This window comes from Diabrotica undecimpunctata, chromosome 8 (genome assembly GCF_040954645.1).
Source record: "Diabrotica undecimpunctata isolate CICGRU chromosome 8, icDiaUnde3, whole genome shotgun sequence".
NCBI lineage: Eukaryota > Metazoa > Arthropoda > Insecta > Coleoptera > Chrysomelidae > Diabrotica > Diabrotica undecimpunctata.
Window position 1 is genome coordinate 68,471,453 of NC_092810.1, and position 23,276 is coordinate 68,494,728.

Consider the following 23,276-nt stretch of genomic DNA (forward strand, 5'->3'; position numbering starts at 1 on the left):
ACGTCACTTATAATTAAAATTTCCAGAACGTCAACCTTAAGAGTTTAAATTTTCCTAACACAGCTAATAATACGAAACCCATACAGAACTGCTCGATCTTTCATAGGCGTCAACGCGTCAACATGGTGTAATAATCAGAAAAATGTAATCATCATTATATTGGAAATTTTAGAATTATATTGATTAAATAACCAAAAACATTTGTTATTATTAATAATACAAATTTTGTGAAATAACTAATATTCCACAGTCTAATATTCCACTCTAATCAATTATATTGATTAAATAAATAACCAAAAACATTTGTTATTATTAATAATACAAATTTTGTGAAATAACTAATATTCCACAGTCTAATATTCCACAAAATAATAATTTTAATTAAATAGATTAGACAATTGTACGCAACTGATACGTGAATACTTCAAATTTTATTGACAGTTCAGCGTGTGGCAAAATTGTTTGAAGTGTTGCCGCTGTTTAGAGTAAGAATTTTGTTTATGTTTTGATTTCTTAGACAATTTGATCATAATATAATGTATATTAATAAATTGTATTTATAAATACACATTAAATTTAGATTAATAGCTTTAAAAACTAATTATTGTTGTGTATTGTGATTGTGCTATGCCAAAACAAATGAATATGTAGAAAGCTGTTAAGCTTTCATATAAGATAGATTATTTTGAACAAGAAATAATGGCGGGATATTTTTGCTATTAAAGCTGTAAAAGAGGTAAGTTTAAAGTTTAGAATATATAATTTTATATTAAAATGTTTTCTTATGAATTTTAGTGTGTTGCAGTAGTCTTAAAACTAAGTGTATTTACTGTTAATATAATAGTTTGACAAATAGTTGACATTTTAAAAATTCCACACATACTAACTATTCTGATGTTTTGGCAACGCTGTGGAGTTCTGACGTCGTAAATCTTGAATGATGTGCAAGCATTTTTATATGAAAAATGCTATATGTACTTTACTCGTTTTTAATAGTTTCTCTAGTATTCGACAAAAGTCTTTCTTGTTACATGACATTAATTTTGTTATAGGACAGTTACTTTTGCTAATTAAAAGTTAAGAATTTTTGAGCTGTTCATCTTTATCTGAAGAGTAGTTTGTGTTCTTTAAATTTAAATCTGAAATATAAATACTATTTACACTGGTAAATCACTGGTTTTGAACTTACCGTCATCCTGAAAGAGTTTACCAGTGACGATGTTTTTAATACATGATAATTTAGCTTGAATCAATAAAACAGGCAAATCTCTTGGTAACGAATCTAACATATTCGCTGCAAGTCTAGTTACTTCTAAAGCGGGAAGAACGTCAATTAGCTGTTCATATACAGAACTGATTGTTATTAATAGTGCAACCTAAAAATTAAGAACATAATATCTGTTTAACAAACGCAAAATTAAAAATTTTACTTCTAATTTTATTTACTAAGGCTCATGTAAAAATTGGTATCAAAATATAGATATCTACCTGAGTATTAATAATGTGGTTATCAGTTATGGACAACATTTTGTTCAAAGACACAAAAACGCTGAAAAGGTCTCTTCGAAAACTATCTTCAAAATGACCTCCGGTTGCTCGCGAAAACAGAAGTCTACTTTGGATGATTAGCTTGAAAATATACTCCAAACTTTTGAAACATTTTTGAATCGGTTCTTGTTTTTCAAAAGATGAAACCCAATCTGCACAATGTTGTACACTGGTAAGAAGGCCCCTAGAACATAAAAATACATATTAAAGAAATATTTCTACACCATATGTCTATTATATGTACACCGTGTAGGTAAAATTAATACTCTTTAACTCTGTTGTTCAATAGTTACCGTCTTACAAATACTCAAATTGGATTATTGTTTGACGAAAGATGGCTATTTTATATACAAATAAATCATAATGAATAAACCAGACTATTAATTTGACTTTTTGAGGAAAACAGTTATCAATACCACCATATCAAGAACCACCTCTACACGTCACGTTTTATTAATATATCATCTAGTATACCACAGAGTATCTAGCCATTTTTCACTATTAATTCTTAACATATTCATTAATGATATTCCATAATGTTTTAAAAATAGTGACTTTCTTTTATTTGCAAATAATTTAAAATTATTTAGGGATATTTCTTCTCAAGATGATAAAACGACTGAAATAATATGACTTAAACAATTGATGGCTTAACTTTGACACATTGAAACTTAAGAATTTTAGCTCTGCTAACTTTATTATAGTCAATAATCAAAGGAAATCGATAAAATAAAAAACACACACATTTTTCATAATCACCTAATATGGGTACTAAATAAATAAATGTATCAAACTTGACATAAAAAATCTATAAAAATTACAAATTACTTACTTATATACAAGAGCTGCCGAAAAATGATTCTTAATATAAGCTTCTAATACTGGTTTGAAGTACTGGTATTTTGATCCATCCAGAAGATTAAAAATTGACACCAAAACATGGAAGACAGGTCCGCTATGTGCAGTGGAGTTTCCATCTTCTGTCGAGAACAGTGCGAACAATGCGTCTAAGACGTCTTGCAAGAATTTTATAAATTCTTCGTCGCCTAAATTCAACACCCTGTGAAGAGATTCCGGTATTCTTTCCGGATGAGATTTCCACCTCAATAAAGCGAGTAGATCCACTGCAACAATAATAGATGTATTTTAAAATTAGTAGCCTATACAACCAAATTTACAAATATTAAATAAAAATTGAATAAACGACAAAGAGTTTCAGTTTATAATTTCTGATCATTTCCTATACTTATAAAAGTTGAAATAAAGTGACAAATGGTGGTTGCACTATACAAAGTTGCATAATTAATACAAACAGAGAATCTGAAGAAATTATTTTAAATAAATGTTTCCAAATTGTATCTAATATCTAATTTAATATTAAACACCTTAAGTAAATTGTAAGGACTATAATTCAATATATATTTGACAGACGCATCAGTATTTACATAATACGAATTATTGCACACAAAAAGAAGATAAAAAATAATATAACAATATCTGGAATCTGAAGTTGCTCATATGAAAGAGCAACTAGCGATAAATAGAAAAGTTAGAAGATGAGGTCGATTTTGCAGAATGTGTTAAATGAACAATTACAAGAATTCCAAGATGCTTAGAACGAATTACATGTTCAAAGCCAGTATCAGCTTGAAGAAAAAGATAATGAATACACCAAAGTTAAACAGGAAGAAGATAATGATCAGACTTCCCTGGAAAACCTTAAAGAGTCCAAAGAAAGATAATGACTTAAAAGTCAAAAACAACAAAAATCCAAAGATTTCCGTTTGAAATAAATTCTATAATTCTTTCTATAATTTGCAAAGCAAACAGACGATAAATGAACTGACATGAGGAATCTAAAAATTGCATTCTATAACACGTGACCTTATTTAGGCAAAAACCCACCGCGAACTAATTTCTAGTACTTACTAGTATTGCGTGAGTAAACGAAAAATACGAAGGACAGGTAAGATTTAATTTCTTAATTTCAATACAGAGCAGCACCATTCGCTTATACGTATTTCATCCTTATGAAATCCTCAGCGCGAACTTGCGGTAAGCTCTCTGAATGAAACAAAATCTTTCTGTCACATTAGCAATTATTTTTAAAAATAATGTGCACAAGACACTACAGTGACACCTATTAAAAACGATAGAAATTCTAAGATTTCTAACGTTTGAAATCATAAAACTTCATAACAGCCTTTCTGGAGGACATTTCGGAGACAAAAGAACACTAGCCAGAGTTCGAGACAGATTTTACTGGATCAATTATCGCCGAGATGTAGGAGATTGGTGTAAGAAATAGGATTTATGTAAGGGTAGAAAAGGCCCTAGAACAAGAAGTTGTGGTAAAATGGCAAAATATCTTTCCGGGGAGCTTTTTGAACGACTTGCAGTGAATATTCTCGGCCCATTTCCGATGACAGAGAGAGGAAACAAGTACTTAATGAGAGAAATGAGCTTCCTCAAAATCTTATTTTCGGAAGATTGCCTCCTTGTGAAGAAGAACGTTCAACCCTGAAGTACAGCTGGTTCTTAAAAAAACTGATACGACTCTTAGAGCCGATTGTTCGAACGCTAATCAAAACTTGATTGTAATCATATATTTAATTACAATCAAATACGTCACAGCAGCTGTCAAAATTATTAAAAATTGCTTATTATTATTATTGATTTGTAAATAAAAACATGAAATTAACATCAGAAAGAGTTTAATTATGGTTTATTTTAAATTAAAACGCAAAATAAGAAAATTGAATAAAATAAATCATTCAACCTCAAAATGTGAGTATTTGATTTTAATTAAATATTTGATTACAATCAAGTTTTGATTAGCGTTCGAACAATCGGCCCTTAGTAAAATTTGATCATTTTGAGCAGTGTATTTGATTGGTCTGACATTATATTATATTTATTATGACGTAAAAATAATAAAATAAACAAACAAACAAACAAATACTTGATTACATATGGTAATTCATACATTGTAATAATTATTAAGGTCTACATTTTGATATTATTTTGAACTCCTGCCTTTTATAAAGAGTATATATAAAATGATAGTCTTTACATAAAATAGGGTTTTTATTACTTTTATTATTATTAAAGAATAAAACAAATGACTTAACTCAACAATATATTAAAGCAAGAATTTTAACCAAACTAAAAGATAACTGGGCACTATAAGAGGCAACAAAACATTTTAACATAAGCAGAATCACAGTTTTTCTATTAATAAAAATGGAGGGAACAAGAAACTCTCGAAAGAAAGCGAGGGTCTGGAAGACCAAAACTATACTAAATTTAGATATGTAAAAATAAAATTAATATTTTGTGATATCTCCATCAGCATTAATAACAGCTTGTAGTCTTCGGTCGGTCCAACTGCGTGAAAGGAACTATAAAATTGTCTTCTTCACAGAGCTCTTCCCAAACCTGTTGTATACCGTGCCACAGATCTTCAGCATTTTAAGGTATAAAATTAAGGCGATACAACAGTTTTATGTAAGGCGATACAACACATTCTCGATTGGGTTTAAACCAGGACTGAAGCTGGGCCATGGTAAGGTTTCGATGTTGTTATTCTGGAACCACTGGTTTATTATATTTGCAGTGTGAACAGGACAATTATCTTGTTGGAGGATAAAATTATTTTCTGGATACAATTGTTCTACACTGTGAAACATGATGTTTTCTAGAATATTCAGATAAGTCTGCCCAACAAACCTGCCATCAATACGCCATACCATTCCCATTCCTCTAGATGAAATCCATCCCCATACATTGGCGCTAAAATGACCAGCTGCTCGATATCTATCAACATATAGACGATTAAATCTATTATTATCTGGTCTATACACCCCAATTTTGCCCTTTTTAGAAGATTGAAAAATTTTCTCATTTGTAAATATTACCCTGTCCCAAAAATCTTGATTTTGTAGGTTTAAAGCAAATATAAGTCTTGATTGCTTCTGTTGTGGTGTAAGAGCTTGTTTTTTTGCTGCAGTTCAGGACCTAAGATGCGATGCTTTAATTCTGCGCCAAGTTGTTGTCTTTCTTTCCGGTGATATAATTCTTGCAGTTTTCGCATCTTCAAAAGGATTCTTTTCTAATCCCTCCAAAAGTGTACGATCTTCATGAGCAGTCGATATTTTTGGTCTTCCAGAACCTTGCTTTCTTTCGAGAGGTTCTTATTCTCTCCATCTTTTATTAATATTAAAAACTGTTGTTCTGCTTACGTTAAAATGGTTCCCTACGGCAGATTGTGGCCAACCATCTTCTAATTTCCTTACAATCCTTGCTTTTAGTTCTTTGCTAGCATTTGGAGACATTTTTTGAGGTTGAACAGAATAAGTTATATGACAAATTTTAAGATTTGGCAGTGACAGTGATAGTATGTAAATAATAAGTATTTATCCTTCAAAATACATTGCTCAATTTTTTACAAAATACGCTTTAAGAGTCGTATCAGTTTTTTAGGAACCAGCTGTACATCAAAAATTTGAAAGAAAACTTGGAAAAAGTCTACGAATTTGCTCGTAAAAATTTAAAGCTTCAAAGTGATAAAGCCAAGGTTAGGGTCGATATGCATGCTACTGAGACAACTTTGGAAATAGATAATCAAGTATGATTATACAATCTCAAACATAAAAAAAGACTGTCCGAAACTTCAACGAAACTAGGAATGCCTGTTCACCGTTCTGAGGAAAATAAAGGATCTAATCTACCGCATCCAGTTTTCAGCTAGAAGTAAACCCAAGGTAGTTCATACACACTGTTGGCTTCAATCGGTTCCTGATAGACCAGTTAGAGGCGAATAACTATAAAGGAAGAAGCAGTGTGTTAATACAGTTCCGTAAGATTGATTCGATATAGAAAGAGTCCTTTGACGAAAAAGCAGAAGTATTAAAAATCTAGAATGTTTGAGATGTCATCGAAAACTCCGGAAATGTCTCGTAATGTCTGGAACGTCAGAAGATGTATATAAACACAGGAAGTTGACAGTTTAAGAACAATAGTATTTGAGTTTTTGAATAGTTGCCATTGAGTTTAAATTGTATTAAGTATTATAATATTGTTGCTGTTTGAATAAAGTGACTAACTAATAAATAATTACCGTTAGTGGGCGCTCATAACGAGGCGCCGACCCTCGCTCCGACCATAGGATCGTACGTATTATCGATCGATAGGGAAAATAAATGCATTATTGTAAATGCGAGCGTTCACAGTCAGTGCTACGCTCTAGGCGAAGATACGATGCGATAATCTCCGTTATGAACGTACTCTAAGATTACACAAAGTTACAAAATATATAAAAGTCAAAAGAGGAATCAGACAATGAGACACGTTATATCCCAAATTCTTTAAAGAATTTGGGAAGTGGGACGCCGTTTTTCTAGTTTTAGTTTCGTTTACCATTAACTGGAATTTGTTCAGTGTTCTTAATATTTCTGCATGATTCATTCTTCTTATCTAGCTGATTCTTTAATTAATAGAGCGAAAAAGAGAAAAATGTTAAATAAAACTATGACAGATAAGGCAAGATGAAAGAAAATTTTCTTGCTTTATCTTTTGATTATACTTTATGACTCCGAACTTAAACAGTGATAAAGTGCGATAAAGTGTTAAATAAAACGATGACAGAGAAAACAAGACGAAAAAGAAATATTTCATTGGCACCAATAAGACACAAAATAATCCTTTTGGATCGTATTTTGCTAAATTACGCTATGTTAATTTCCCAGCTCAGTATCCGCAATAAGTGATTTCTGTGTCACTTTGTGTTCACCTGCTCAAGCCACATGAAAATTATACTATGTATAATCTATGAAAATACCAGTGATTGTATATTTTAATACTATGTAGGTTTTCCTGTGGCTTTTGATATAATATTTTATTAATTAAAATTTTTATTGTCTCAAAAAACGATTTTGCAAAGTCAAAGTAGATGTTTAAGCTGCAAGCTGTAGTAATAAAAAAATGGTCAATATAGATTTCTAACTTATAATTTAAATATTATTGTACATATATTTTTAATTAAATATTCTTAATATTACTTGCACTTACCGTTTTGTGTAAGTTTCGTTGAACAAAGAAGAGTTTTGATAGAAACTATTTCTTTGTGACTCCTCGAGAATTGACCACTAGCATCGTGATTACCTTCGAAGTCTTTTGCAAATGCAGGTAGCGAAAGATAACCACAATTTTCTAATTTTGGAGGATCCTCACATTTATAAATGTACAAGTCATGTTGTCCATCTTGAACAGCTGCTCCTTCTTTGTCCATGAGGCGCAGGAAAGAAAAACCAAACAGCTTTTTGTCGTTCTTTTCTCTCGCTAAAAATATATTAAAATGAAAAAAAAAATGAAATAAAATTGTTCCATGGTAAAAAATTGATGAAGATAATATTGATGTCTTGGTAGACCAAACAGCTTTTTGTCGTTCTTTTCTCTCGCTAAAAATATATTAAAATGAAAAAAAAAAGAAATAAATTTGTTCCATGGTAAAAAATTGATGAAGATAATATTGATGTCTTGGTAGACCTTTTTAACTCCATATACAAGACGGGACACATGCCCAAAGAATGGCTTCTCTCAACTTTTGTAACGATTCCAAAAATCACAAATGCTAAAGATTACAATGACTATCGGACAATTGCATTAATGAGCCACACATTAAAAACCTTCCTTAAAATCATACATAACAGAATCCACATGAAATTAGAACAAGAAATAAGTGATTCACAGATGGGTTTTAGAAAGGGTCTAGGAACTAGAGAAGCATTATTCGGAGTCAATGTTCTGACACAACGATGTCTGGATATGAATCAGGACATTATATGCTTGCTTCATAGATTTTAAAAAAGCTTTTGACAGAGTTCAACATAAAAAGCTTTTAAGTATTCTTAAGACCAAAAAAATAGATAGTAGATATCTACAAATTATATCGAATCTGTATCAAAATCAGAAAGCAAAAATAAGAGTCGAAGGAGAACTGACAGAGGAAGTAAGTATACTTAGAGGAGTTCGACAAGGGTGCATACTTTCACCACTCTTATTCAACGTCTACAGTAAAGTGATATTTCAAGAAGCTTTATTGGATATTGTGGAAGGTATTTTGGTCAACGGAAATAGCATTAATAATATTAAATATGCGGACGATACGGTTATATTTCCAAGTGACATGGAAGATCTACAGTACATAATACAACATGTATACAATGCATGTGAAAGGTAAGGACTGCAAATGAATCTCAAGAAAACGAAATCAATGATATTCTCAAAAAAACCACAAAATGTAGATAACCTGAGCATCAATAATACAACGATCGAAAGAGTAACAACATATAAATATTTAGGAACGTGGCTAACCGAAGATGGAGATCAAACAAAAGAAATCAGATCTAGAATAGAAATGGCAAGAAACACGTTCATAAAATTGAAGAACTTACTTTGCAACCGTAACCTTAATCTAGAGATCCTCACAAGAATGCTACGTTGTTACGTTTTTTCTACTTTACTATACGGCATGGAAGCGTGGACAATAAAACAGTCTGAAATAAAAAAATTAAACTCCTTTGAGATGTGGTGCTACAGGAGAATCCACAGAATATCGTGGACTGAAAAAGTAACTAATATAGAGGTGTTACAAAGAATGAAGAAAGAATGTGAAGCCATAAAAACTGTTAAAATTAGAAAGATTTAATATCTGGGTCATATAATGAGGGGCGAGAAGTACGTATTACTTAGATTAATTATGCAAGGGAAGATACAAGGGAAGAGAAACCCAGGACGACGCAAAATATCCTGGCTAAGAAATTTGAGAGAGAGAGAGAAACCTGAAGAAGATGGTAAAAAAATAAAATTTATAATTTAAATAACAAAAAAAGTGTAAATTTTAAAGTTTAATTGGTTTATAAACATAATCAAAATATCAAATATTAGACTTAGATATATTATTTTCCGGGCTTTAAGATGGTGGAGTCTTAACGTTTCATCTTCATTATTAAAGACGATGCAACTATTGTCGGAGTCACCGACTAAAAGTGTTTGTCGACGACTTGTCTGCTTTCTTTGGAAGGTGTTTCTGGACGAAGATGTTTCACTTGTATGGGTGCCCCGTTTAGGCATCTTTTGTCTCTTCAGCGCGAGTTTTCGATTTGTGTTGTAGGCCCATATAAGTTGATTTTTTATGTTTTTTTTATGAAACAGTTTGTGGCAGCAATAACTGTTATCTCCTTATGAACAGGTACAATTATACAATGGGATCGGAACACGACAGAAAACATGCATGTCTGTGTGTTAAGCTCGATTATTTAGCTAATGATGGTAAAAGAGTGGAGATTCCTCTAGGATGTCAGTGTAATCGTCGAATTTGTTTTTTCATAAAATCTATTACAAATAAATTATTTACGTAGTTTATTGAAGAAGTATATAATAATCAGAAATATTTATGTTTTAAGATAAAAATTACCTCAAATATTACTAAAAAAAATAAAAAAGACGAAAAAAATTGTTTAAACCAATTAGATTGTCTGTTTAATAATTTATTTACTTAAATAACGCATATTCGAAATGTACGTAAAAATGTACATACAAATTAGAAAAGAAATGTCAAAATCCGTAAACAAGAATCAGAGATATAGTTAACAGCTCCTTCTCCCTCGGTTTCCCGCGAGTTTCAAATTCGGCTGTTTTTGAAGACCGCATTTTGAAGCTTTGTGGACGATTCCGTTAAAAGGTAAGCTTTTTCAAATTTGTCACGTTAAAATTTTTGTTCTCAAGTGTGTTCTTTCAAATGTCGTTAATTAGATATCTTAATTGTTATTACCAAAGCTGCTGTCAGTTTAAAAAACAGGGATTAATTTCGTCAAAAATTGTTCTGGGGCAACTTTTTCTTTTTTAAATTTGTAAAAAATGCAGACTTTCCAAATATGAAAAAACAATTTTCATCTAGGCAACATTTAAAAAGTTATTCTAATTATTTATAAATAATAAATTTCATCACTAGCACAACCCTTTTTGGGTCTTGGCCTGTTCCAGGATTCTTCTCCATTCTGATCTGTTTCGTGCTTTTTTTCTCCAGTTTTTTATTTTTAAGGTTGTTATATCATTTTCTATTTGTTCTACGTATCTCAGCTTGGGTCTTCCTCTTGTTCTTTTTCCTACTGGCATCTGTTTGAATATTTTGTTTGGTATTTTGCCTTCTTCCATTCTTTCTACATGTCCTATCCAACGCAGCCGTCCTATTTTAATGAATGTTATAATATCCGGATCCTGGTATATTTTGTATAGTTCAGAGCTGTATCTTCTTCGCCATATTCCGTTTTCTTTTGTGACCTTATATATGTGTCGCAAGATTTTTCTTTCGAAGGTGGCTAACAACGTTTCCTCTCTTTTAGTGAGTGTCCAGGTTTCTGAGCCGTATATGAGTACCGGTCTTATTAGGGTTTTATATATTTGTCATTTTGTTTTTCTTGCGACGTTATCTGATCTTAGTTGTCTAATTAAGCCATGGTAACATTTACTTGCAATACATATTCGCCTCTTCACTTCCTCCGTAACGTTATTATCAGACGTGACTAGGGATCCCAAATATATAAAGTTTTTTACCCCCTCTATGTTGTATTCTCCTATTGTTATATTTTGTGGCTGCCTTATTTCTGCGTTTTTACTTACCTGCATATATTTTGTTTTGGTCTGATTGATTTTAAGACCACTATTTTGTGCAGCTCGTTCTATTTGGTTGTATGCCTCTATCATTTCTCTTCTTGATCTTGCGATTATCTCAACATCATCTGCAATTGCTAGTATGTATTTTCACGCTTTTATTAATGATTGATCCTCGTGTATTGACTGTTGTGTCCCTCAGTATTTTCTCGAGTACGATGTTGAACAAGATGCATGATAGAGCGTCTCCCTGGTGTAGTCCCTTTTTCACATCTATTGTTTCCGTTAATATTTTGTATCCGGATTCTACTTTCTACTTTTTAGAGATTCTTTTATCAGTTCTACTACTTGTGTGGGTATATTAAATTCTTTCATTGCTTTTATTAAGAATTCTCGGTTTATATTGTCACATATGCTTTCAAAGTCTATGAAGACATGATGTGTGTCGATGTTATATTCACTTGTTTTTTCGAGGATCTGTCGCAGAACAAATATCTGGTCTATTGTTGACTTCTGGTATTTGCCAAATATTTTTTCAGCGTGTGGTCTAAGTCTTTCATAAATGACGTTGGACATTATTTTGTATGCTGCATTCAGCAGCGTGATTTCACGGTAGTTTCCACATTCTAACTGATTTCCTTTTTTATGTAATGGTACAATAATACCGCTATTCCACTCCGATGGTAGCTGTTTATTTGACCATATCTTTGTTATCAATTCATGTATTGTTTTTTGTAGTGCGTTTCCTCCTTCCTTCTGTAACTCCGATGCTATTTGATCCAATCCCCGTGCTTTATTGTTCTTTAACTTGTCTACTGCTGCTCTAACCTCGGCTATTGTTGGTGGAGTGTTTTCTCTGTTGTTTCCTGGGTCTAATGGTATGTCAGGGTTCGTCTCTCTCCGATCTCCTTCAAGCTTTTCCGTAAAATGTTCTGTCCATCTACTTAGTATCTCTTGCTATTCTGTCAATATATTACCTTCCTTATCTCTACACATCGTTGTTCTCGGTTTGAAATCTTTTCTGCTTTTGTTCAGTCTCTGATAAAATTTTCTTGTCTGTGTTGATTTACTTAGTTCTTGTAGTTCTTGAAGTTCTTTGTTCATATATTCTCCCTTTTTTCTTCGGTGAATTTTTTTTTCTTCTTTGCGTAGTCGTTTATATTGTAGCTGTATCACCATGTTAAGTGGTATTGCCATTCTCATTTGATTGCTCATGGAGACTGTGCCTACCTATTGTGAGTTGGAATTGCTGTTCTTTTCCAACTTTGGCGTTTAGGTCTCCATAGATTATTTTTATATCATTTTTTGGGCATAACTGATATGCGGACTCTAATTCGTCATAAAACTCTTCTTTAATTTCCTCTTCTTTTTCTTCTGTCGGGGCATGCGCATTAATTAGACTGTGGTTAAAGAAACGACCTTTAACTCTTAAAATGCACATTCTTGGACTAATGGCTCTGAAATCTCTTATAGTATGCTTTACTCCTAAATAATGAATCTTCCTCTTTAATAAGCTATCCGCAGAATTAGGTACTGTAACTTCATCATTTTCTGACACTCATTGTTGCAAAAAAATTTAATTTGGGATAAACAAATAAAATAATTTTTAAATTATTTAAAGGATTGCTTTAAAATTTTGATCCTACTTTAAGAACTACAAGATCCAATATTCCATGTACCATGAAGGTTCTAAAGTCATTTTTTAAAAAGATAATAACATTTATATTTAAAAAACGCCATTTTGAAGATTTTTAATTTCACTTAGTAAAAAGTAAAATTCAAATAAAATTTATTACTCTCAAATTTGTTTCAAATGCTTCACTTTTTGATTATAGACGAAAAAAGAGAAAATTGACCATTTTGACCTTAATTTGTTAATTACTAACTAAATCTAAAAAATCGACTGCGGAAACATAAAGCTTCTTGTTATAAAGGTCCATACAACTCAAAACAATTGTCGTTTCAATGGCCCGTTCAGTATCACAAACAGGGTACTTTTTTTGCTTATTTCCTGGCCTACAACCGAATAACCGACAGACACCGGAAGGTACACGATGGCTACATATAGCGTAAATACTAGTGGAAGATCAGTGGCTGAGGGGAACGTCTATGTCCTCTCACTCGCCGCTTTTGATAATGTTTGTCACAGTCGTAGACGACACGTCAGAAACAAAAAAAAAATCGGGCACGGTCTTTAAACCCCAATAACAATGTACCTTCACAAATCTTATACCATTATTGTTAAGTAAAACATTCTTTTGGCTTCTGAACATATCGTTACAATTTGTCCCATTTTTTATGACTCACCCAGAATATTAAGATCAACTGCCATTGGCTCTTATAATTTAAATTAGTCTGCCAATTCTAATATGCATACTTACTTGAACAATGTCTATATTCCAATCGGACGTGAGCTCCAGCAAATTTATCAATAGGAAGAGTTAATCTGACGTTCTCTGCCCAAACAGGCGAATTGTGGTGATAAATTATCATGGAATTATATTCTGAGGTAGGTTCCATTCCAGATGCTCCCCACAAACAGTTCTAAAAATATTGTATAAACTATTTTTATATCCATCCAAATATTATAATTGTAAGGTAAGGAAAGCCAAATGCAACAATGTCTTGCATATAACATAGCATTGCAAATTAAAATGAACGAAGAACTACAATGCGCCACTAATGATTTCCTAAGATTATTTTAAAAGGGATCATATGATAAGTAATAAATCATTTGAAAGTTCATTTCAAGTGCTTTTCAGGGATTCATACACAATTATGAATTTCAGGAAAAAATCTGTATGATTCGTTTCAGTTATCAACTTAATCAAGTATCAATCTTAAATTAATAATTTTTTCGATAACCGGACCTGTACATAGGTTATGATGGGATTAAGTGACGTAGTCATTAAAATTGACGGAGAGGCGCCATTTCATAAAACAATTTTGAATGGGATCATATGGTAAGTAATACCTCATTTGAAACCCAAAACTATGAACGTATCTTAGTTTAGTTACCCAAAAACTAGGTTATTGTTCAGAAAATATGTGGCAGCAACTGTTTAACTAATGATAATACTGAAACGAATATTTTGAGCTTTTTGGGATGAAACTGATAATTCTGTATGTATCATTGAATAATCACAAAATAGAGATAACAGAACAAGTTTGATAAGATTGAAAAGAAATATTCTACTCCTTTGGTAAATGTGCTCCCTTTCAAAAATACTAATGAAAACCTCTTCCGATCCGGTTTGCGGTTTAATCCAGGAATATATATATATGACAAAATTAAGATAGTCCAAAGAAAGTTTAAACGTAATAGTTGACCATTATTTGAAATAATTACCTTAATAATTTTTTTCTCACTATCCAATACAACCACGGACACTTCGATATTTTTACCAGTAGACTTTCCACCTCTTTCAAATTCTCCCCGATCTAAATACAAATACAAATCGTTTCTAACATCTCCTGGCATTATCACGTCGGGAAAGCCTAGTTTACTTGTTAAACATACATTCTTGAATAACAAGGCATTTTCTTCGGTTATCGATCGTAATTCCCCGTGCAACATTTTAACGCTGATCATAATTCCGTAGTTTATGTGACCAGAAAGGGCGCTAAATTTGCCCGATTGCTTAATTATAAATTCATGTAATTGATGAAAGTCTTTTTCTTCGGCTTGATAAACCTAAAAACAAAATAGTGTATTCATTTAAAATTAATTCATATTAAATAGAAATTGTACACACAAACATCAGTTTAAATAGAGTTTAAATGCATTTTGAACGAACAAAATGTATAAAAATTAGTAACAAAGGACACAACTATTGCTTTATCTTTATTAATAAAATTTATATTAAATTTACGCAGAGGTGTATATAAAAAAATAATCTTAACCGGAATATTTGGAATTCTATGTATTACATTTTACAATCATATTGTTGATCGTTAATTTATGGGGCATTTATGTTTGGTTCCCTTTCTAATTATATATATATATATATATTATATATATATATATATATATATATATATATATTACGTTTATATTTGTTCATAAAGGCCGGCCGGCAGGGATCTACGGAAAAGCCACATTTAGGCGCAAGCCCCCATCTATTGCCGTACTGCTCATCCTTAGGTCCACTAGCAAAGTCTAAGTAACAGATCCGTTTAGAATTTACCGCTACTACATTAGACTTTTCTTTTCTAGCCAGGGTTTGAACCATCGTCCGTTTAATCATTCAACAACAAAATTGGCGATTATAAGTCAGAAAACGGCAGAAAACGTTATGAAGCGACATATAGTAATATTATTAGTACTTATGAAGATATAATTGGACAACGCGGCTTAAGAGTAAGAAACAATAGAGGGGATAGATTAAATATATTTGCACAGACCATTCAATTGGCAATTATGAACACTGAAGCTGTCCCCAGAAGACTCTATACTTGTAAATCTCCCTTGGATTCTCCAGAACGCCAAAGATGTCGTTAGAAATCGTATTGATTTCATCATGGTGAATAAAATATATAGCAGTCAGTGAAAACCTATCCCAGTGCAGACCATTGTGCATAGGATTCGACCATAATCCACTCATTGCCAATATAAAAATTAGAGGGAAGAAAACAAAAACACTAAAAACAATTAGAAGGTACTCAGAAAACTAAAGGAAGAAGAAAGTAATTGAAAGAATAACAAAACATAAATATTACAGTTGATACCAATGCAGCAGTGTCTTCAGTACAAATCACATCAGACTTATCAGCCTCAGGAAATAGGCTTTACCTTTCTGTTTTTGCCAGCTTTGGGTATAACTTATATTTAAATGTAAATATTGTTACGATAAATATCATGGCCTAAAATAACTGTAAATATATTATGACTAATTCTGTTTTTGTTGTAGAAATTTCGGCGAAGGATCTAGACCCAAATTATGATGAATCATCCGACTCGAGGTGTCCAGGTAGGCCGAAATAAGACCGGTCTGAGCTTCTGGTTACTTCGATGGGAGATCGCCGCCGTTCTCGAATAACAGGATTTCATATATAATAACGGAACTTTAATTGAAGAGTCAGTTAATTTTGAACGCGCTCGAGATTTTAATTGTTACGTTCGTCCAGATAAATTATGTAATATTAATTAAATAAATTAATATAAATTATCGTGCTTTTTAATAAATTAAAGTAGGAACAATGTAATAAATTAGTAAAGACATTATAAATTAAATAAAGACATAGCAGTTAAATAAATTCACTACAATATATTCAGATTTATAAGATTTGCAGAGACGGAATATTTATAAAAATATTAAATCATGTATAAAAATACCCTGAAATGACCTTTTTTATTGGTTTTGTTTTATATTAGTGAACAAAATAGTAATTTCGGTATTTGGTTGAAAATAATTTTATTAACTATTAAATATTTAACGATTGAGATAAATAATAAATAAAATTGTTATTCAGTGACACCAAAAATTAATATATTTGGTAATGTATACACTTCATTGCCGATATATTAATTTTTAATTACTAAGGTTACCGTAATATCGTAGTTAAAATTACAAGAAAATCAAAAAGATAATTTATGTAATAAATACACTGTGTAACATGTTCCCAGAAAAGGACTGTTCAATGAAATGTTTATAATTTCACATTTCTTGCTAATAAAACTATATATTTTATTTTGGCCCATATCATTCATAGAATAGTTTGAACATTGTTGGTTACTAGTAGGACATAATTAGTACAGACTAGTAAACTTGGAACAAGAAAACTGTATATCAAAGCCAGACATGGACTTGCCTATGAGGTAAACTCAAGTTAGGAGTTAATAATAGAAATTTACAAAAGCTATTAAATCTATTGAAGTATAGCTGTAAAAATGTGGCAAATCTAACATATAAAATATATTAAAAAACATATCGCTACCATGGAAGAAGACTTTGTATATGTCATATGTCAAAATGCGACACTTTTCAAAAATGACCATTTAAAAAATCGATGAATTTTAAAAATATCAATACACTTGACATGACGCATTACCACGAAGAGGCTAATATATTGGCTTTGGTGTGTACTAGTCTGTACAAAGTTACAGTCAATAATTCTTAAAAAAATGTGTTCGGGGTTTGGAGATAATTCACTTCTTTATTAAAATTTTTTTACGTGTTTTTTTACAAATGTAGATTTGTCACATAAAAATAAGAACAAAGACGCTATAGTGTAAAAACTAAAAACTACTTGTTTTCATTTGAAAATTCATTCTTTAACTTTAAATAATACACTCTTCATTGTTTTTGACAGGTTAACTTTAGCATGAGTCTACATCTAAATCATTGAGACATTTTTATAATCTGAACAAATTCCAACTGGATTTATTTTTTAAAGAACTTCATAAGTCATCACAAATCATTTGTAGATAGTTGGGTTCAAAAATTCAAAAAGTTCTAATAATTTTCTAAAATACTGGCATAACTCAAAAGAATACTACAAGTCATTTTAGACATAGCCTTAACTTATTTACAAGACTGACATAAATCAAAATCGTTCTTCACAGAAAGTATTGTATTATCTTATTGTGCTTTTGAAAAAGGACGGCATATATCAAAATATGACAGTATTGTGCAAAATGTCGAACCAACTTTTCTTATTTATCTTAATAACAATAACGACACTTCTACCATCTGACGGCCTTAGGCATAAACTAAGTAGCGATATACTTGTTGCAATATTAAACGATATCCTGTTTGACACATCTTCTTCTTCTAATGGCGCTACAACCCTTTGTGAGTCTTGGCCTGCTTAACAATGTTCTTCCATTCTGCCCTGTCGGGTACTTTTCTTCGCCACTGCCTGATGTTCATGCTTTTAAGATCCCTCTCTACGTCGTCTATCCATCTTTTACGGGGCCTTCCTCTTGTTCTGTTTCCTTGGGGCTTCCATCTCTGGACTACTTTTACAGCTCGATTATCTGGCATTCTTTCTAGGTGACCAAGCCAGTTTAGTCTTTGTGACTTTACAAATCTGACAATATCTGCGCTCTGCATTAGTTCATCCGCTCTGCATTCATTATGTTTGACACATAGTATTTTAAAAATTGGATACTACGAGACCAAATTTTATGTTCAGGAAAAGCTAGAAACTTCATTTTTCAACTACCAGAATTGTAACTAACTAATAGACTGTTTCGACGGAATCTACATAAACCTTAGTTAAATATTGTTTGCACAGGACTAAATATTCGTAAAATGATGGGAGATGATATATAAAAATGATATTAATAATAGCCCATAGATGAATATGATTGTAGAGATCGAACGAAGGGGAAATCTAAATGTCAAATAGACAATAATAGTCCTTTATATCGTCATGTCTAAAAAGTTTGTGTTCCGACCATACTATGATATATTATTAGATTATTAGCTAGTGTTAGGTCTAGGTAAAGAGAAACTTAAGGACACAAAGGCAAACTCTCGCCCATATTATCCGCAATATAGTGGTCACAAGTATATATGCATCATATACATATACATAGCAGGAAATAGGAAACAACTGCGAGTCTATCAACTACGCACATACCGCTAAAACTTAAAATATCCCTAATATTCCAGAAATAAATTTCTGCAATGGCTTTATAAAAGGCGGCGTATTAGTAATATAAAAGATTTCTTTCTATCTAAAAGTTTATTTTCCTGCCACACTATGGCGTGTTTGGCTTACTGAGTCTTATCAGATATTCATCATCATTCTGGCTTTACAACCCTGCATGGATTCTAGCCTCCTTAAGAGTTTCTTTCCAGTCGTCTCTATCCATTGCCTTTCTCCGCCAAGCACGTATTCCCATATTTCTCATGTCTTTATCGATGTTATCAAGGAACCTTGTACTGGGTCTTCCTCTTTTTCTCTGACCAATGGGTCTATCAAGGAGCGTTTCTAGATGGTTCATTTTGTTCCATCCGCATTACATGTCCTATCCACCTCAGACGTCCTATCTTAATATGTTTTACGATATCAGGTTCCTGCCGTTCCTGGTATATTCTATAAAGTTCGAAGTTGTATCGTCTTCTCCACACTCCATTGTCATTCACTGCTTCATAGATTCGCCTTAGTACTTTTTTTTTTGGAAACATCATAACATGTTTTCATTATTTTTTGTTAAAGTCCAGGTATCTGAACCATATGTTGGGATTGGGCGTATTATTGTTTTGCAGAGTTTTATTTTTGTATTTCTCGATATAATTGTAGATTTAAGGAGGAGATTGAGCCCAAAATAGCATCTGTTGGCCGTGCAAATTCTGCGGTTTATCTCTGCGGTAGTATTATTTTCAATGTTAAGGAGCGCTCCCAGGTAGACAAATTCGTTCACTGCTTCGATATCGTCGTTTTCTATAAAAAGTGGTCGTAGGATTTGTGGTTGCGTGCTTATTTCCATATACTTGGTTTTGCTGGTGTTTATTAAACCCATTTTTGTAGCTGATTCTTTTAATGCTACATACGCCTTTCGTACAGCGTTTTCCATTCTCCCAACAATATTGATATCATCAGCATAGGCCAGGTGCACTGATTTATTATATATTGAACCAGTAGTTGTGATTTGTGACATACGTATTACTTTTTCCAGATCCAGATTGAACAGTATGTTCAGGGAGAGAGTCTCTTTGGCGCAGCCCGTTATTTGTTTTAAAAGGTTCAGACAGTTCCCCCTGAATTCGTACTCTACATTTAACTTTTTCAAGAGTTAGTTTTGTTAAATTTACCAACTGATTTGGCATTCCTAGCTCTTTCATTGCTTTGAACATTTCTCTTTTATTCAGAGTCATAAGCTGCTTTGTAGTCTATAAATATGTGATGAGTATCAATGCCATATTCCAGTGTTTTTTCCAAAATTTGTTTCAGGGTTGCTATCTGATGAATTGTCGATTTACCACCTCTAAAACCAGCCTGGTATTTTCCTACTATCCGTTCTGCATATGGTGCCATATGGTGACAGTGCTGTGGAAAATATTTTATACGCTGCATTTACAAGCGTAATTCCTCTGTGATTAGAGGATTCAAAGATATCTCCTTTTTTGTATAGCGTGCAAAGTATTCCAATATTCCAATATTTGGGGAGGGATTTCTATGTCCATATTTCTTTTATAAGCTTCTGTAATGCCATTCTGGTATCATGACCACCTTCTTTATATAGTTAAAGTATTCCACTCATCAGATATTGGTAGGTCGAAAATAAAATAAATAACAAAAAATGAATCAAAAAAACAAACTCTGTCCAATCATCATTGGGGTGCAGACGAAGACTCATTGCTTCAGATTTATAGATGTCTTATTCGTTCTAAAATAGACTACTGCAGTTTCATTTATATGTCAGCTAGCCCATCAGATTTAAAACACTTCTGTACACAACACTACACTCCGAATGTGCCTTGGAGCCTTTAGGTCGAGCCCTGCAGAGAGTTTATACAGAGAAGCTAATGAACTTCCCCTCTGGCTACGTCGCCGGCAACTCCTTTTAAAATATTCGTCTCGAATCTCAGCTAATACCGAAAACCCAGCTTATAAATTATTAAGTAATGAACTTTTAAACTCTCCTTCTCCTATTAAACTTCAGTCTATGCCACAGTATCTCTCACCACATCTGAATAATATCGATCTTTCAGTCACAACTCCAATATTAATATCACCTAAACCTCCCTGGAATAAATCGATAGCCGATTTTAATCTCTCGTTAACTAATTATGATAAGTAGACTTCGGCAAATATGCATATTGCATATTTTGCATATTGTGCATATTTTATGCAAATATTTCATATTTTGGCATATTTGTATAAAAGTTTGCATAAAGTGCATAAAAGTTCAGATTTTTATACTGTATTTGAAAATTTTTAAACATACCAATTTATTTCAATTCTTGTATAAAATTTTGTAGTCATTTTAATCAAGAAATGATCTAAGTACGTAATCTCTACAGGTACAAAACATTTACAATTTCAAAGAAGATCAATTTAAGTAGCCCTCAACATTCTTAGAAAGTCTCGGTCACTGAGGCATTCAGTTATTGGATAATCGCTAAGGGTTCGCTCATTTGCATTTTATGATCTAATCCCCAAATCTATCTACAATTTATTGTATCTTAACAGCAGGTAAACGGCTAATAGTTTTGTTCCTAATTTAGGGATTTTCCAAAATCTCCTAGTTTATTGAATTAGGTACCTAAACATTTCTAATTTGATGCTCAGATTTGTAAATCATTTTTGTTTTGATATTCAAAGCGTAAACACTCGTTGTGCGTAACAAAAAGGAAGATTGTGATTTTATAATGCCTAAAACAACCAGTGCTTCAACTTGGATTAAACCTTATAAAGAGCTGTCTATGGATATGGGAAAAATCTACTGTTCAGTCTGTGGCAAAATTGTAAGTATCTAATATTTTCTATTAAATATCTAATATTTCATACATACAGGGTGTTTCCAAATGACACTTACAACGTTTGACTGTAGATACTTCTCGAAAAATTGAACAAAACGATATAGTTAATGAGGGGTCAAACTTATTTACTTTTCGAGATACAGGGTGTTAAAATTAAAAAAAATTAAATTCTTTTAGTTAATAACAACAATAACTTTAAAACCAATAAACGTATTTACTTGAAATTTAGTACTCGTAGGTTGTTTTTAAATGAAAAATAGCTTCCTTTAGTGAGAAAAAATTGTCCATGGTACAATACAATGGTGTGTATTTAGAAAAAATTTTCACCTTTACTTTTTTTTTTGAAGTCAGCTATTCTAAATCACAATTATTTTTATTGTAAATCACACATTGCAAAAAAAGGAAAAATAGGAGGAAAACATCAAACTTCAATGGCTAAATGTTTCCAATCTACTTCAAAAAAATTAGATGAGCAAGAAACTTTTAATGAAGACTTGTGTCGCGCATTAGTGTCTGCAAACATACCGCTTTCAAAATTAGCAAATGTAAATTTTGGTTCGTTTCTAAAAAAATATTGCAAACTTAATGTTCCAAGTGATCGGTCTCTAAGAAGAAATAATGTGAACGGGCTATACTCGTCGGTGTTAATTAATATTAAGGAAGAAATTGCAGATAATTATTTTTACATATCTGAAGACGAAACCACTGATTCCTCAGGAAAGTATATTGCTCATTTATTGATTGGTGTTCTTAAAGAAGATACCTTACCAAAATCTCATCTTATTTCATGCCAGCAACTTGAGAAAACAAATGCTTTAACAATTTCGCGTTTTATACAAGAAACATTAGCAACTTTTTTTCTTCCGACAACTATTCCTTCTAATAAATTACTGCTTATTTTATCGGATGCTGCTCCTTATATGGTGAAAGCAGGACAAAATTTAAAAATATTTTTCCCAGATTTAATACATGTTACTTGTGTAGCGCATGGATTAAACAGAGTTGCAGAGGAAATACGAAAAAAGTTTCCTCTTGTAAATACCATGATATCCAGTGTCAAAAAAGTATTTCTTAAATCTCCTATAAGAATTCAACTTTATAAAGAAATGCTACCTAACATTCCTCTTCCACCATAACCTATTTTAACGCGATGGGGAACATGGTTAGAAGCAGCTAATTTTTATGCAGATCATTTTGTTAAAATAAAGAACATAATTGATACGTTAACAGATGAAAGTTCCCAATCTCTTTTGGATTCTAAACAAACTTTTCAGACTTTTCAGCTTCAACAAGAACTTTCATTTATAAAATCAAATTTTAGTTTTGTTCAAAACACAATTACTCAGTTAGAATCACCAAAACTGTCATTGTTCGAAAGTACAGCATTAATAAAAGAATTTGCGTCATGTTGTCGGAACGTTAGAGGTAATATTGGAAAAGATATTTTAAAAAAATTTGAAGTTACTATGGAAAAAAATAAAGGTTACCATATTCTTTCTGAAGTAGTCAGTGTTCTAGCTGGAAATATTTCGGAAACAATTAATTTAGAACCAAATGTTTTGGTTAGTTTGAAAAATGCTCCCGTTACATCAGTTGATGTTGAACGAAGTTTTTCCATAT

The 23,276-nt window shown here is 31.9% G+C and overlaps 1 protein-coding gene across 2 annotated transcripts in view; it reads right to left on the reverse strand.

Annotated features, from left to right (window-relative positions):
• spg (dedicator of cytokinesis spg) overlaps window positions 1-23,276 on the reverse strand; it is a 255,921-nt gene that overhangs the window by 63,513 nt on the left and 169,132 nt on the right. For both annotated transcript variants that reach the window (XM_072540448.1, XM_072540447.1), the window contains exons 7-12: window positions 14,570-14,914; window positions 13,602-13,764; window positions 7,618-7,887; window positions 2,381-2,672; window positions 1,489-1,732; window positions 1,190-1,376 (exon numbers count right to left, since the gene is read on the reverse strand). In XM_072540448.1, the coding sequence (XP_072396549.1) occupies window positions 1,190-1,376; window positions 1,489-1,732; window positions 2,381-2,672; window positions 7,618-7,887; window positions 13,602-13,764; window positions 14,570-14,914 (1,501 nt within the window). The remainder of the gene's footprint in view (window positions 1-1,189; window positions 1,377-1,488; window positions 1,733-2,380; window positions 2,673-7,617; window positions 7,888-13,601; window positions 13,765-14,569; window positions 14,915-23,276) is intronic.